General features: G+C 42.0%; 1 protein-coding gene across 4 annotated transcripts in view; it reads right to left on the reverse strand.

Annotated features, from left to right (window-relative positions):
• Nucleotides 1-8,480: 8,480 nt before the first annotated feature.
• SFSWAP (splicing factor SWAP) overlaps nucleotides 8,481-15,977 on the reverse strand; it is a 36,484-nt gene continuing 28,987 nt past the window's right edge. For 3 of the 4 annotated variants that reach the window (XM_058037305.1, XM_058037307.1, XM_058037306.1), the window contains 4 exons: nucleotides 14,282-14,407; nucleotides 11,424-11,594; nucleotides 10,792-10,864; nucleotides 8,481-8,901 (listed from right to left, as the gene is read on the reverse strand). In XM_058037305.1, the coding sequence (XP_057893288.1) occupies nucleotides 8,836-8,901; nucleotides 10,792-10,864; nucleotides 11,424-11,594; nucleotides 14,282-14,407 (436 nt within the window). In that variant the 3' untranslated portion in view covers nucleotides 8,481-8,835. Of the gene's footprint in view, nucleotides 8,902-10,791; nucleotides 10,865-11,423; nucleotides 11,595-14,281; nucleotides 14,408-15,291; nucleotides 15,448-15,977 lie in introns of all 4 variants that reach the window. The other variant, XM_058037308.1, reaches the window with a different exon arrangement.

Genomic DNA, 15,977 nt, shown 5'->3' on the forward strand with positions numbered 1-15,977 from the left:
CAAAGGTTAAATGCACCTGTGGAAACCCATGCTGGGTGTGAGTTTTGGTGCAGTTCTGTTAGAGGAGACATTTAGGCCTATTCTTCCCACTGCTCTCTGCAGTATCCCCAGGCTGGTGGCAAGGCTGGGACGTCGGCTGTAGGAAGCTGTCAGGCTATGGCAAGGGGCCACCCTGGCTGGACTGTCCCAGTTCTCCTGCCTGCTGAGCATGGGCTATGCGTGTCTTTCCCATGTGCATAGTCAGTGATGCCAATGCATCCAGCTGCTGTGTGGGTTTCCCACAGGATGCACACTGAGTGCTCAACATGATGTTCACAGCCAGAGATGGCACAATAATCTGAGCAAGAGGTGTTAGGGGCTCTTGGAAAGGTCAGCCTTTTGCAGCTCAGGCATGCTGGGGCTGCTTTTTCCTGTCTCAGAGCAGGTAAGGAGTTAAAGGTCAGTACTTGTAAGTCTTCCCTGGCAAGCATCCAGACCTTTCAGAGCATGGATACCCACCTGTTCTTCCCCAAAGCTGGACACTGCAGTCTCCATGCATAGGAAGGAGGAGGTGACCTGAAGGTTTCCAGGATGCTGGAGGCACCTGGGCAGTCATTCTAGGCTTCTTCTCTCTGTAAGCAGCTCAAATCTAGCTGGATGTGCCTAAGTGTTTAGTCAAGATTTGTCCTGCAAGGGATATGCCCTGGCCTTTGAGAAGCATACCCCTGCCATAGGACAGGCAGTTCCAAGGAAGCGAGCGATGGCAGGTACATCATGCTGGTACTTGGCTCCTCACCTCCCACCCAGCATCCCACTATGTCCCACTGAAACCAGTCCCCAGCTGCCCTGACCATCACTGTAAGCTTGGCCTCGCTGCGGGAGGCCCATGAGGATGAGAACAACCCTTGGCTGGAGCATGGGATGCCAGAGCCTGTAGCACAGCAAATGGCCCAAACCCCAGCAGCACTGCCTCTCCAGGCAGAGGCTGTGCAGAGCTCAGCACGTTCTAAGAAGCTTCAAGTTTGTGTCAAATACCAGGCTAGAGGTCTGAGGATCACGTCTTCTGACAGCTCATTCTCCTGCAGGCTGGAGATCGGTGCAAACACAAGGAAAGGCTCTGATCCCCATTATAATGCTAATCTCCTCCAACTCCCAGTAGGAGCCGAGTAGCATCCTGTTAATGAAATTATAACCATGGCTCACACGGTGCATTTCTGCTGAACACATCTGAAATCTCTTTCCCTCAGAGGCTACATAACCAACGCCTGGGAGTTATCTTGCTGCTATTATAGTAGCAACACGATTAGAGTGCTGAAGCTAATTTAAATCCTGTTGAATGCTATTATAATGCAGTGAGTAAAGCTGGTATGTGACATGTTTAGATATCCTTAGAGTGGGCACATCAGGCTGGTCCCCAAAAAGTTTAACGGCTACATTCAGAGACTTCAACATAAATTGCAAATCCTTCATGAGCAGGTTATATTTGATGAGACTTTCAGGTGCTTAAGGTACAAGTCTCATTTAATTGTGTGATAACTCCAGGACTTTTAGCTGGCCCCATACTGAAGTACCTTCTTCTATCTTCAGTTATCCTGAGCATCTTCCATTACTGCAACATCTCTGCTCCCAATGTGAGCAACGGGAGTGGAGCTGTGGGAAACTGCTGTGCTAAACTTGGGCACTGGCAGTGAGGCAAAAGTGGAGCCTAATCGTATATGCCAGTTGTGTTGGGGGTTCTTCTAGTCTTGCTTTATGGGCTTAGGAGGGATTTGGGGTGACTGTGGGGGTTTTTAAGAGCTGCTGCGTTTTGTACCTCTGAAAAAAATGTCTGTGTGCCCCTGCCCTGTGAAACAGCAATGCAGCTCCCATGCACAGCCAGGACATCACCCTGGGAGTTACACAGAGGCCCCGGTGCCCTGTGCAGCGCAGCCCTGGCAGCCCAGCTAATAACAAGCAAACCAAACACAGGGCTGAGAGATTTTGTCTTGACCTTTACAAGCTGCTGCAACACCCCAGAGCTCCAGCAATTGCCACCTTGCAGAGCCTGAGCAAACAACTCTGTAGGGAAGCAGGGAGTGGAATTGGTCCCTATCCCAGCATGACAGCAGACTGCAGCCTCAAGCTGCTCTCCTGAGCCTGACACTGGGAGAAGTGTTCCTGACAAGCATTTTATCATTGTTCTGGTGATATGGAGTCTGGTTGAGTTGTGCCTTTTCTCCTGTCTTCTCCAGCATACATGAGGGCAGATCACAGGAATGCAGTGGAGCAGAGGGCTCCAGATTTTACCACCCCCCAGACAGTCACAGAACATTTTGTCCCAGTTCAAGTCAGCCCCACCTCTGGCTCTTGGCCATGCCAGACATGGATTTCACATCCCACTCCATTCTCTCCCTTCACCTGATGCTGTCAGGATGTTCTCTTAAGGCCAGCAGGCAGCATTGCGCTGGTTTCAGCCCTTGGTGGGAGCTTTGTCCTGATGTTGCTGCCCCAGCCACACCATGATTTTCTTCTACCGAATTTAGCATCCTACCCCACAAAAATATAAGTGTGTGGAGGGGAAGAGGAAAGAGAAATGTCTACAAAGAGCAGCAAGGAAGGGATCCCAAACTCTGTGAGGAGCTCATCTGTCACCTGTCTTTATGGCAGTTTTAGAAGATATGGCAAATATAGCAGCAGCTATATCTTTACCAGGGTAAAGCAGCTCAGCTCTTTGCCCCAGCACAGGTGTCCTGTAGCCTTTGCAGCCCCAGCCTTGTCTTGGCTGCCCACACAGCAGGGCCAGCTCTGGGAGCCTCTGTCTTCCTCTGAGCCAGACGTTCCCTTCCTGGGGCCATTGCCTACAGAACACAAGACTCCTCCAGACCAAGGTATCAGCCCAGAGTTGTGTGGCAGAGCTGGAAACTCAGTTCTCCTGATCTTTAGAGCCTCTCCATTGCTCTTCATCTTGGCCATCAACATCACCCTGCTCTCTGAGTCCTGCTGTAATTAGAAACAGATAGTAAAGTATTTCAGGAGGGGAGGTAACATTCCCCAAATGAACTCATCCTTTCAGTTCATGTGCTGGCAGCACAGGCTGTCACAGCTTTATTTTTAAATGGCCTTTCCCTTTATCACCAGAAAAATTTCTTCCTATTGACCTGAAGAGCACCAGCAAAGTCAAGTGGAATATATATATATATATTCTTTCCTACCCACTGAACACGGTCATTGTTAATCTGAGCATGTTAAAACCAAAAGGGGCAAGATGCGGAAGGTGTTTAACACTAGCTTGATGGGAGCAAAGGGGAAGGGGTGAAGACCAACCTTGCTGAAGGTAGAATTAGATGTTTAAAATGGAAGTGAAGAGAGTACCCGTCTTAGACACGTGGTACCTGCCTCCATATCCCAGAACACAGCTGTGGCACAAAGACTCTTGACAGACACTGGTCTGGTGGAGTTAACAGCAGCCTGAGAAACATGGCAACATGTTCACATGGGTAAAACTGGGAGATTCAGAGTAAAAACCCAGCAAAAGCAGCTTGCACAGTTCTGCCAGGTCACTGGGAAAACTCTTTGTAGCCACTTTGAGTCAAGGTAACAGTCACCTGGGGACTCTTAGCATCTTTTTAAGTTAGACTTCAAGGATAAATTCAAGGCCGGGGAAGGCAATGCAGTTTTAATAAGCAGTGACTTCTTTTGGCTTGGTTAGCATTAATAAATAGCCATTAGCTATGCAAAGGAGCATTTGCATAAGCAGCATTTGAGGGCCAGGTTATGGCAAGACTGTCTCAAGTGAGGATGAAGGGTGGACCGGCCTGGTGCTCATGCCAAGGTTCTTGAAACAAACAAATTCACTTGAAGCCCCTTCTCTGAAGTGTGCTGGAAATGATCCTACAGTGTCCTATATCCTGGAAACAAGGATCTCCCTTTCCAAGGGGAGGGGGAAGAAAAGCCCAGAGGAAGACTTGGAGCATTCAGCAAACAGAGGCAGGAGTGTTTGAGTAGCTGAGAGAGGACAAGCACACTGTTCCTTCCATACTGAGCATTTTAAAGGGGTGAAATATATCTGTATAATGCATTCAAGGCTGGACAGCACTTACATCAGCCTGTGGTAACTGCTAGGAGGGAGAAGGAGGAGTAGGAACTTACAGAGCAGAAAGAGTTGAACCCTTCTGCAGGACCCAGAAGGCAGGCAAGTCCTCCCCAAAATCAGTCAGCTCCAGTCTCCTCCTATTGGTGTTTATGTGGAAAAATCAAAAGCAGGGACTAAGGTTGTGCCTTGGAATGATTTCTGACACAGTAAAGCCCAATTTTAACAGTGAACATCACCTACAGGGAAGAAAAAAAACCCAAGTAATGCCAATCACACCAACCCATCAGTCATAATTGTCTTTGCTGGTACAAATGTGTCTCTCTAGAGGCACACAATGCTAGAGGTTTAGAGCAGAGCAGAAAATCTCTTGCAGAGGTTTTTTGTTTTGTTTTTTTTTTTGTTTTGGTTTTTTAACAGTATTTTAACTATACCACAAAATGTGAGTCTAATTAATCCCTAAAATTGGTGACATTACACTTCATCCCATCCTTATGGAATGAGTGCAAAATGCCACAGGACTGCTACCACTTCCCAGGCCCACAGCCAACTCCCTGTCAGACAGTAAGTCTGACCCGGGCCCTGCCTCCTGCTCCCAGAGAGGGTTCCTTTCCCTTTGGGCATCGCTCTTCCAGATGGAGACTGGGAGATGTTTTAGTGCATTTTCCATCTGCCACCCCAAAACAGAGCACACTTGAGTTTCTTTCAGAATCTATTTCTTCAAGGATTTCAGCTTATCAGTCACAGGTTCTGTAGAGAGCAGCAGCCAGCCAGGCCCCTGTGCCTCCACAGTCCTCCTCCTGTGGATGCTGCCCAGCCCCACAGCTCCAGCCACTTCCCAGATGCAGCTCCAGCACCCAGCTAAGTCCAGAGACACCTACTTACCTGCTCTGCCAGCTAAGCTGCCTTTGACAGTCACTACCTCTGATCAGGTATCACTAATGATTTTAATAACATGATATGTGTTGGCAAGAAAAACCAATAACCTAAACCCTGATGTAAGATGCTTTTGTCATAATCTTGAGACTCCTGCTTGGAGCAGATGCCTTATTAGCCATTTAATTCTCAGTTCCATGGCAAGGCGCTGTAATGAGAGGAAATATAAAATCAACAAGGCAGCTGCAACCTAGCTTCATGTTCTCTCTCAAATTTAATAGAGATTCATGAGGCTTTACACTAATGTGCTGAGAGAAAAGGATTACAGGCTTCTTGCACCTCGCTTGGGTCTAAGGGAGGTGAATATCAGCAATCAGCACACAGATGATAAATGTCTGGCAGAAGTTATTCCAAGACCCAACTGTATTAATATCAAACAAGGCACCTCAGCTCATGTGATGTGTCCAGTCCAGGCCAACCTGCCTCAAAAGCATGAGCCCAGAAGTAAAGGAGCAGATTGGTAACAGTGGTATCTGCTCTCTCCATGCTCTGAAGCCACTGTGCTGGCAGGCTGTGCCCATCCCACTGCCTCCCTGTCTCCTGCACATCAGCACAGGGCTCAGGGCAATGTCCCCAAGGGCATGATCAGACCCACGTTTCTTCCCCTTCCTTTTCCCCAGCATGCAGCTGATGGCTCCAGTTGCACCCAAAAGCCACTGACACAACTGATTTCACTGTGCCAGTACCATTCACTCAGTCACCATTTAGTTCCTTTAACTCTCGTCTCTTGGGTGTTTCATGCAAGACAAAAAGCAGCTGAGCATTAATCCTGTGGCTGCTGGACTGTGATACTGAGCCCTCCACCTTCCATGTGTCCTCCTCTTCTTCTGCCCCACTCTTCAAATGCATTTTCCCATGGGGTTCCCAGGCTCCCATCCAGGCCCTGCCAGCAGCATTGCTGCCTGGGGGCAGCAGGAGCAGCTTGGGGTGTGCTGGGCACATTAACAGGTCTGGCTACTGAACTCAGGTCTGAGTCAGTGAGCTGTCAGGCCCAGCAGTGACACAGCAGCAGCATAAGAGTCCCCTCATGCTACAAAACTCAGCCTTTCTGGGAGGTAATGTCTCTGGAACAGGGTCCCCAGGTAAGCGGCCAAAGCACCAAGCCCACGTTCAAGAAGCATTTGGACAATGCTCTCAGGAACATGGTGGGATTTTTGAGGTATCCTGTGTAAGCCCAGGAGCAGGACTCAATGATCCTGATGGGTCCCTTCCAACGCAGATATCCTCTAATTCTCTGTGCTTTTCAGCACATAAGGAAAATTGACAACATTTTTACTTCAAAATGCAGTTCACTCTAATGAAAAGGAATGTACCTTAAGAAAGACATGCCGCTTGCATTCTATCTGTAGCCTCAGTAAGTCATAAAACTTGCTGCTATATATTTTCTTTACCAGGCAAGGAAACTTGGCTGCCATTCAGGAGTGTGACTGGGATGTAATGGTAGCATCCAGCCCCAAAGCAACCTGGACTGTACTCACTGGTACAAAAACAGCCCTGAAAGGGCTTGAACGAGACCAGACTGTACCGTAGCAGTTACAGGATAGCTACTAAGAAAGAATCTTGACCTTAAAAACCTTAATCAGGTAGCAGGCAGGAGACAGGAGTTATTTTTGCTCTGGTTTGTTGGTGTGGAAGCTGTTTGACAAAGGATGACATCAATTGCACAAACCTTGAGCTGAGCCAAGAGAGGAGCCTGAGGAATGATTCAGATTTCCTGTCGAACCTGCGATTCTCCTGTTGCAGTGTGAGCAGGTCAGGGCCAATGGCCATGCTGCATTTCCAGCTGTTAAACGTGGGCACATATGCTACATGAGCACACATAAAGAGCTGCTGTAAATAAAGCAGAGCATTACACAGGAGTGAATCCAGCGCTGTTCTCCTGCTCATGTCAAAGATACCGACCTGTTTATGCTCTGCACATCTCTTATTGAAAATAGTGGAGGAGATTTCACCTCAGCAGTATCCCCCCACAGAGCCAGCCTCTGTGCCCTCAGTGAATAATAATAGCTGATGTGCCACTGTCATTCCCATGCAGTAAAGCATGTTGGAAGCTGTTCCTCCCTCTTTGTTCTCAACATGGATCATTGCTCCTTCCAGCACTGCGAAAGCCAGACCAAAAGAAAAGCCAGTGGTTTCCCAGCAGAGGTGTTTCATAAATTTACCACTCTGCTGTGAGAAGATGCAGGCACAAACTGGCATCAGAGGCTCTCAAAGGCTTCAGGACCTGCTGTTGCTGGTGTGGAACAGATCCCCAGCAGGAAGAGGCCACCCCAATTAGCAACAGAAAGCACAGAACATTGGGCATGTTCAGTGCCAGCCAGGGTTGAGGGCACAACAAAAGCTTCTCTTCACTTACTTCTCCAGTTATCAGAGAAAGAAGGGGTGCATTGCTGGTTTTCTACATCTGAGGTACTGTCAGCCTTAAGCCAACAAGATATCATGCAAGAATTATTTTGAGCAATTCAAGGTTAGTTTTTGTCGCTTTTTTCTTTAACTTTCCAGCCGCAATCCATTTTCATTTTGCACATGGACACATTCAATAGCGCAGGCACTGAGTGCTCTTAGGCAAAGCACAGGCAAGGATTCTGATAAAGAAAAAAAAATCTGGGTTTTTGTCCAGTCTTTCAATTAACTTTGTTGGCAATCTGTAACAAAGAATTCATAAAAATCTTGAGGCGCTTTTTACAAGCAAGATGGAAAGTAGTTGGTTGGGTTTTTTTCCACCTTGCAGGAAATTCCCTTTTCTGTCTCTGAAGCAAGAGAAAACACATCAATAAAGAATGAATTTCCAAAAGTTTTCTTTGACTCAAAGACAACCTGAAATTATACAGCCTAATTCACTTCAAGCACCCCTGGCTCAGCCATGCAAGCATCATTCCCAGAGGCAAATGCTACATTTCTGAATGACAATCCATTAGGCACCACCACAGTTCCCCTCCCTGCCTTCCCACACTGGGCTAGACTGCACATCCACTCAGTCTTCTTGCCCCCTTGGCATGCCAAGTCCCTCAGCTCAGCTCTGACTGCTGGCACGAGCAGCAGAGTTGCCTATGAGCATCACCATCCCTCGATTTCTCTCCTATGCACCCAAAATCCCATAATACAGAAAGAAACCCAACCATTCCTGCTGCAAAATACCTGCAGAAAAAAGAGCTGGGAACTTTGCTCCCTCCCTGCACTCCATCAGTGTCTTTCTCTGGGCCTCTACACAAATGCTGTGATGGATGTTACCAGGTAGCCCAGCAGGGACTGCAGTCACACCACCACCAGCCACCAGCTACAAATTTTGCCTTGTTCAAAAACTGTCTGCTACTGACATCCAAGTATACAAGCATTTTTCTGAGATCATCCTGTGCATGAAGGAAGATAAACAGAATTTCTCAGCTTAAGATGGTCAGCAGGAAAGACAGCTGTCAAATTAAAAAGCAGAAAATAATAAAAAAACAATTAATTTGTAACAAAATTAACTGCAAACAATTAAGGACTCCACAAAAACTCTAGCTAATGAAAGACGTTTCCTTCTTTATTATTGTGTAATACTTTTCACAGAAACATAGTATTTACAAATATACACATACAGACTGCTGATCATAAAATGTTATCGAAGAATTAGTCAAAAAAATCAATTTACAAAACCCAAAAACTTTTCAAAGATATTCTGGCTGAAAAAATTTAATGAAATTTCAAGGAGATGCTTCTGTACAGAAAGATAGGTTTTAGCTTCTTGAGTTCCGGTAAATTAGGCGAGTTGTGAACCAAGTGAGCCAAACTCAGCTGTACATTTGAGATGAGGCAGTTCTTTTTCAATTGTTCTTTTCTCACAATTTATTGATGGTCAGCTCCAATAGGTCTCAGGAGGCACTGGTTTGGATGTTTTTGGAAGCTGCAAGCATTGCTCTCACTTTGGCCATAAGATCCTGTAGACAATAAAAGGAAAATGATCAAACATGTCTGATGTTTGAAAAGAGCTAAAACACATGACTGAAAAACTCCACCTGAAAGGGTTAGTGTGCATTCCAGTCATGTGGGATACTTGGACTCATGACTATCAAATGTTTAGCTCCTAGGCTAAATGAGTCAAATAATTTGGACAAAGTTCCTATGACAGCAACTGAATTCTGGTTTTACCAGAATGCAACAGTGCTCTGCATAAATATATCAAGCAGTTTCTACACAACAAAGCACAGAAATCATATCAATTGGAATAGAAAAACTGTGACCACATCTTCAAAGAAATCCTGTAATGAACACACAATTACTAACCACTGGAGGTTTAAAATGGGAAAAAAGAAAAGAGAAAAAGAGAGAGAGCTGGTAAGAAAAGAATGTAACAATTACTCTAAAACAGAAAGTTTTTTTCCTTGGTTTGTAAATCTGAACCAAAAATTTACACAGCAGAGGCATTTTTTCATATGACAGTGACTGTAAAAGCAAACAGACTCTCAGTCTTGTCTGAGCAGCCAGTTGGAACAGCATTACAAAAAGAAATGAAATTTCATGTAAACGGCATTGAATAACTGGGTTGCAAAAAATGATGACAAAATAAAAAGTGTGTATTGGTAATAAATCTGAGTTACTTGAACATTTGTTCACAAAGGCAACATAAATAAAATCCTTAGTGCTTTTAAAGCATATTGCATCTGAAGTTCTCAAAACACACCAGAGGGGAATTTAGCATCATTACTCCTTCTGCTTTACAGATGGAAGGATCTGAATGAGAAAAAATACTGACTTAGTTAGGGTCAGGCAGGACAATGGCAGCACAACAATTTAATAATTAGTTAAATTCCATTTTTTGGAGCCCTTAATGATAAACTCATCTCTATTGGGAAATATCTTACAAAATTCATCTAAGTTTCATTCCTATTTTTTACTTTTTGCAAATAGCAACCAAGAACTGTATTTTGCTTAAGTAACCATTCCTTCTCTTACAGCTGTACTTCAAACAAGCAGTCTAATACTAAAATAGGAAATGCTATGCCATAAGCAACATTTAACCCAAAAATGCATAAACCAATGATCTTTGAAGGGTATACGTGTTTGAAGGGTGGGATGTTAACTCTCCTTTGAAGACCATGCTGTAGTTTGTATCTCATTTCTCATACCACGACTTCCCATGCATTTGTTTGGTAGCATAAGAAATGCTGTGATATTAACACTCCTTTTTCTTCCTCTGCTGCCTATACTTGTTATTTTTCCTGAATAATCTTGTTTAGGGTTTGTCATAAGAAATGGATCAAATTTTGTATGTAAGGTACTAGACCACAAGTATCAATTTCCAACTACCACTATTTCCATAGCAGAACTATATTTTTGAACAATATCTATTTATTGAAGAATAAATTATCCACTGAAAAAACATCAGAATATAAAAAGCAGCTCTGATTTTCTACTGTGAATTTTTCAAAGCATAATTAAGACAATTTTCCCTTTAAAGTTGGCTTATCCAATTGAAAAAAGTTAAATATTTCCTTCTTCCATGAAACTTGTGAAGAGCTCTACATGGTAAGATGGGCTGTTGATAAAGGGAGTATTGCAGCATAACATGGACTTTAGCATCTTTACAGTGGATACAACTGCAGCCTAATGAATTTAGCTCGGTCTTTAGAGGCTTGATGAAAATTGAAAGGACAGCACCTAGGGAAGCAACAACACCGTTGCTCCCATAAGCAAACAGATTAAAAAAGACAGTGAACATGTCTCTACATCATACGCAAAGTTCAGAATTGCCCAAGGCGGTAAGAGAAAAAAGCAATATGTTGGACATACTTAATTAGGCAATATACTCTGATTTTGACCACTTGTACCTGAGTGATTTTACTCTGCACTGATGACACAATTGCTGAAGAGATTTGACCATCTTTTTCCTGAGAAACTCCCCTAAAAAAATAAAATCAGAAATTTATAGTAAAAGTTTTGAAAATGCATTTCACTCACCATCTTGATTTGGGTTTTATTGTACATGTTTCTCCTATGTTAGTCAACAGCTCTTTCAGTCAACCAGAGAATGTAAGTCAGGGTCAGAAAAATCACTTGTACAACTGCTCCGACAAATCTGAACAGCAGCTTGAAAATTTTTAACAGGGCTGTTCTATATTCTAGAAATAATTTAATCATGAATCTTGACACATGTTATAATTTAAACCACTCTATTAAAGTTCTACTTCAAAGAGTTATCCCATTTCATGAAAGCTTCCAATTTCCAACTTAGAAATAGGTTGTAGAATTTTCTGCACCAGTTTTCCTGTAAGGTTGAGAAATTTACTCCAGAAAGCAAAAGAGACCCAATATGTTTATCAGACTGATTCAGACAGTGCTGTGCTCCTAATGACTTTTACTTTTGATAAGCACACATTGCACACACACAGACTCTGGTCACAGACACCCTGACAGTCAAGAGGCAGCAGCACTGCAGTAAGACACTAACAGAGTACGGTACCTGGAGCGTTCCTGGCTGGATTCCCTGCTCTCCACAGGAGAGACACTAGTTGAATGTACAGAATTTTTGTGTGTGGATGGTTTGCCTGGTGACATGGATGGTGAGGGAGACCTTGCTCTGGATTTAGTACGTGATCTAGACCGCCTTTTCTTCTTCTTTTCATGGGGACTTCTGTGAGAAGAAAATATTTTAGTGAAGAATATTTAAAGCAATATTACACTAGCTACACTGAAGTTACTTGGCACACTTCTGTTTCTCTTGCACTTAGCAAGCATTAGTCTTACCCAATGCTGCACATTTATGGCTGTACAAAATAGTTTATCAGAAGCTCTTTTTAATATACTACATTAGGAAACTTCTGGTTCCTGATGTTCTCACTTGGAATGCAGGACAACAACAAAAAGCCTTTCAATGGAGATTTGCAGAATAATTTTGCTAGAGGGAAGTTCCTTCCCAAACAACAACAGACACTAAGGATGCAAAAAGAAAAGTAAGAGTTTATATCCCTTACAATTTTCCTAGCTCATAAAATAAACAAAACATGGAATCATGGCTATATGAAATATCTGTAAGGCAAATCCAGTTTGTTTGGTTTTTAAAACAAAAAAAAAAACTCCCTTTTCTTTGTGATCCAACCTGCAATGCAACAAACCACAGGATCAAAATTTTAAATGAGATGGTGTACTGCGCTCAGAGTAATCTGGACCTAACAGTGTGCCTAAGTGAGAATTTCCATGTTTCAGACCTGGAAATTAGATCCAGAAATGTTTGTCAATATGGAAGCTGAAACAAAGGACTTATGGGTACCTGATGTGTTCATTACTGACAGAAGGGAACGGAGATATTCACCACGCAAGCCAATATTAAGTTCAAAGAGAATTCAATTAGTAATATATTAAAGATGAAACTACTGAATCTTTTTACCTGGCTATGAACTTATGCCTTTATGATTTACACACTACTATTGATATTACTATAATTAGAATAACTAGAGTGATGCCTTAATTAGAGGTAGGCAATATCTCACTATAAGCATCCCTCTCTAGTATGCACTCCTAGAGGTCTATTCAGAGCAATGTTCTTAAAGCTTCTAGAACATCTTAGAACACTAAAACTTTCAGCCACCTTTTAAATATCATATTATTCATTCCTTTACTTTGAATTTTTGTGGGAATTTTCTACTTTAAAAGGTGCTATACTGTAACACATTGAATTTCCATATAAACTGCGTACAACTCTGAACCTTAGAATTTACCCCACAATTTTTTATACAGAGATCTATTATATTTTATATAGAGACATAATACATATACTTTTATATACAGAAAACACTCAAGATTTAAAATTGCAAAACCTCCTTACACTTTTCTTGAATAAAAAATTATTAAGTGGCAGACAAAAAACCCCACAGCCTCTAACATTTTCATGACTACACAAAACCATCAACTACAAAGTCAGTTATTCCTTGACTAGCTATGTACTTTATTCGCTTTGTTTCTTTAAACATCCTCACGTAACCAAGCTGTGAACAGATCTCATATTTGACTCTTGAAAATCTTGGCAAATATTTGTCATGCAAGAAAAGTATTTTACTGTAAGCTTTTTCAGTGTTTTTCATCTCAGACTACAATGAACAAATAGAACAGCTGAATGATGAAGAAATCTGTTCCATAATTCAACATGGAAACTGATCCATCACATTTTTACTTGAAAATTTAACATGTCAGGGCTGAAACAGTTTCTGATTTAATTTCTGCAATCAGAGCTGCAAAATATCCTTATCTATGTTTAACTACATGTTACTCCTTCTTCAGTCTACATCTTCTGTACTTACTGCCATATTTTATTGTGCCACTTCCTGGTTTCCTGTTTGATGCCTAACAGAAGTTTAAAATTTTGACCTATATAGCAATATTATTCACAATTACTAACTTATAATTTACAACTTGGAGTAGCAAAATTCTAAAAATACTTTATACTTTTAAATGCTGAATGCATTTAAAGCAGCAGACACGCCAACACAGCATTAAGAACAGCATGGAGATGTGAAAAAAGCATCTTTTGTGCATTTATAGGAAAACAAATATTTTAAGCTTCCACATTTTCCGCTTAACCCAATTTGCATTAATTCCACATTTGATGAATGTAAAAACTAAATCATTTGAAGTATACTTAAGAAGTTCTCAATAATACCTACCACACATAAATTAATTACAGGCTATCAAGAGATGTCATAAGAAACAAAAGAATTTTTTAAATGAAGCTGAAAGTTATCTCTTTCTTTCTTATTCCACAAGACATATGGAGAAAGAAGTTGAAGACTAAATGCCATTTTGATTATAATAGTTTAAGAATGACTGTATGCAGGATGCTCTCAAAATGACACTACGATTCATACTTCACATTCCAGTCTGCCAGTAAAACAACTGTTAAATAACTGTTTGCTAAATCAGTGTTGCCCTTATGCAGATATGATGTGATGTCAAGAAAGCTGACATCATAGTTGGGCTATGACTTGTACAGAGGTCATACAGCTTGCACAATCACAGCATGAGAAAATGACCCAAAAAGAGGGAAATACGAAACTCCCAGTGAAATGTGAACTCTCATAGCCAGCAAACAGCAGTGTATTAACATCCACCAATTTGACTGTACAGCTGCTGTTCAAACATATGCAAGAGAAGGGAAGAACAACAAGTGCATCCATATTTTTTTTTCTCCCGAAAAAGTATTTTTCTATCAAAATAAATCTCCAGAACCTACAAAGGATACAATGGTTAAGTTCCAGCTAAGGAGTCTACAATCCATCAGGCTGTTAGGATGCCAAGATCCCACTGTCCAGGACCAGGAGCCCTTACTTGGAGCGGGGCCGTTTCCTGCTGTTCCCAGGACTATTGCTGATGCGATATGCTGTGGGAACGCTTCTCTCGTCTCTCCGCCGTTCTGGTGTGTGAGCCCTTCTCCGGGGTGACCTTGATCGTGACCTGAGGAGAGAAAAAACATTCAAAAGTTTGCTTTTTGTTACTTATTTCAAAACTTTTACTTCAGTGGAATTGTGCTTCACCAAATGCAAACAGCTATTTTATACCAACATGGTGCATTTAGTCTCCAAGACTTGTCAGCTACATAAAAATTTCTTGCCTATCCAAGACATTTGAGATGAAGTTATCCATTGCTTTTCATGCCCAATAGGGGGCTAAAAAAAGAAATTATTTTTTGTTCTTGTCTGCTATGACAACTTCCGTATTATTTGATGCAAAAACTTTTTTTTTACTCTAGTCACCTTTTGTGGCAACACATTTTGCTAAAATTGGTATACAGAAATCAAATTTGCACAAAGCCTGGGATTGGCAGACCTGACCTTGTCTTCTTAAATTAGTGGTGTGCTTCTAGAACTGATGTCTCACAGAGATAAATGCACATTCTTGATGCAGTGGCTGTCTAACACTGACAAGTCCAGGAAATGTCCTGGATGCTGCAGAACAATCCTAGCACAGCCAGTATTTTCACCAGTGCAAGTGACCAACAACCCATTATCAGTGTTGTTTGGCACTAGCACTTTGACTTGAAATATTTTTCCTAGAAAAGTGAGGAGAACAAGAAGGGAAAATAGAAAGCATGCCCAGTTAAGATCAGAGAGCTTCAGGTTCACATAATATAGATAATATATACACACCTACAAGGTCCTGAGCCATTTCTGTTACACCTACAACAAAAAAGCCCAACTGAAAAGAAATCTCAATGGCAGATAACTGTTGCAAATTAACTGCTTTGACACTTTTAAAATCTGATCTTTACCAAGCCATTCAGAAGGATTAAAAAAAAGGAAAAGACCAACAGATTATAAAACTTGGGTTCAGTCAGACACCTTGACATTTTACCAGGATCTCCCTCAAAAGAGCTCCAGCAGTCAAATCTTTTCATTGCCCAAGTTGCCTGATAATTTTTCCACTCTGCTGCTGCTGCCACTGATGAGCTGCTCAGACTCGGCTCCATGCTCAGTGTCGCTGTGGATGCTGTGAGTCTGTGATATGGAGGCACACACTTCACATCCAGACTAAAATGTCCTAGTTTTGGTATTAACTAGAATCCTGAAAAGGCTTAGTCCCTTAACCAAAAGCTGAACTTTAGTGAAACACGCCTGTATGGACCAGCCTAAAAAAGTCCAAACAATCAGAAAGAAAAAGACATTAGCTTTATTTTTATGAACTGACATTTGTGGTTCTACAGCATTCTTCCAATCACCAAATATTAAGAACTTAGGCCATTTGCTCCAAACAATTAGAAGACAGCTAATCAGTTTTACTGCAATATGTAAATTGTAACTTTCATTAGACTGTAATTCCAGAAGGCACTTTGTTCCTTTATGACTTATGCTTAGAAGGGTCCCCAAAGTTCAAAGGGTTATGAAGCTTGGCATGTCTCATTACAAAACTGGAATTAAAATTATGTGACTAGACACTGCCTCAGCAATAAGAAAATGACTTTTGTAGGAGAAATAAACCCCAACACCAAACAATCTTTTTTAACAAAGAACAGCTACTTCCAAGTCTA

Source organism: Melospiza georgiana, chromosome 18 (genome assembly GCF_028018845.1).
Source record: "Melospiza georgiana isolate bMelGeo1 chromosome 18, bMelGeo1.pri, whole genome shotgun sequence".
Taxonomy (NCBI): domain Eukaryota; kingdom Metazoa; phylum Chordata; class Aves; order Passeriformes; family Passerellidae; genus Melospiza; species Melospiza georgiana.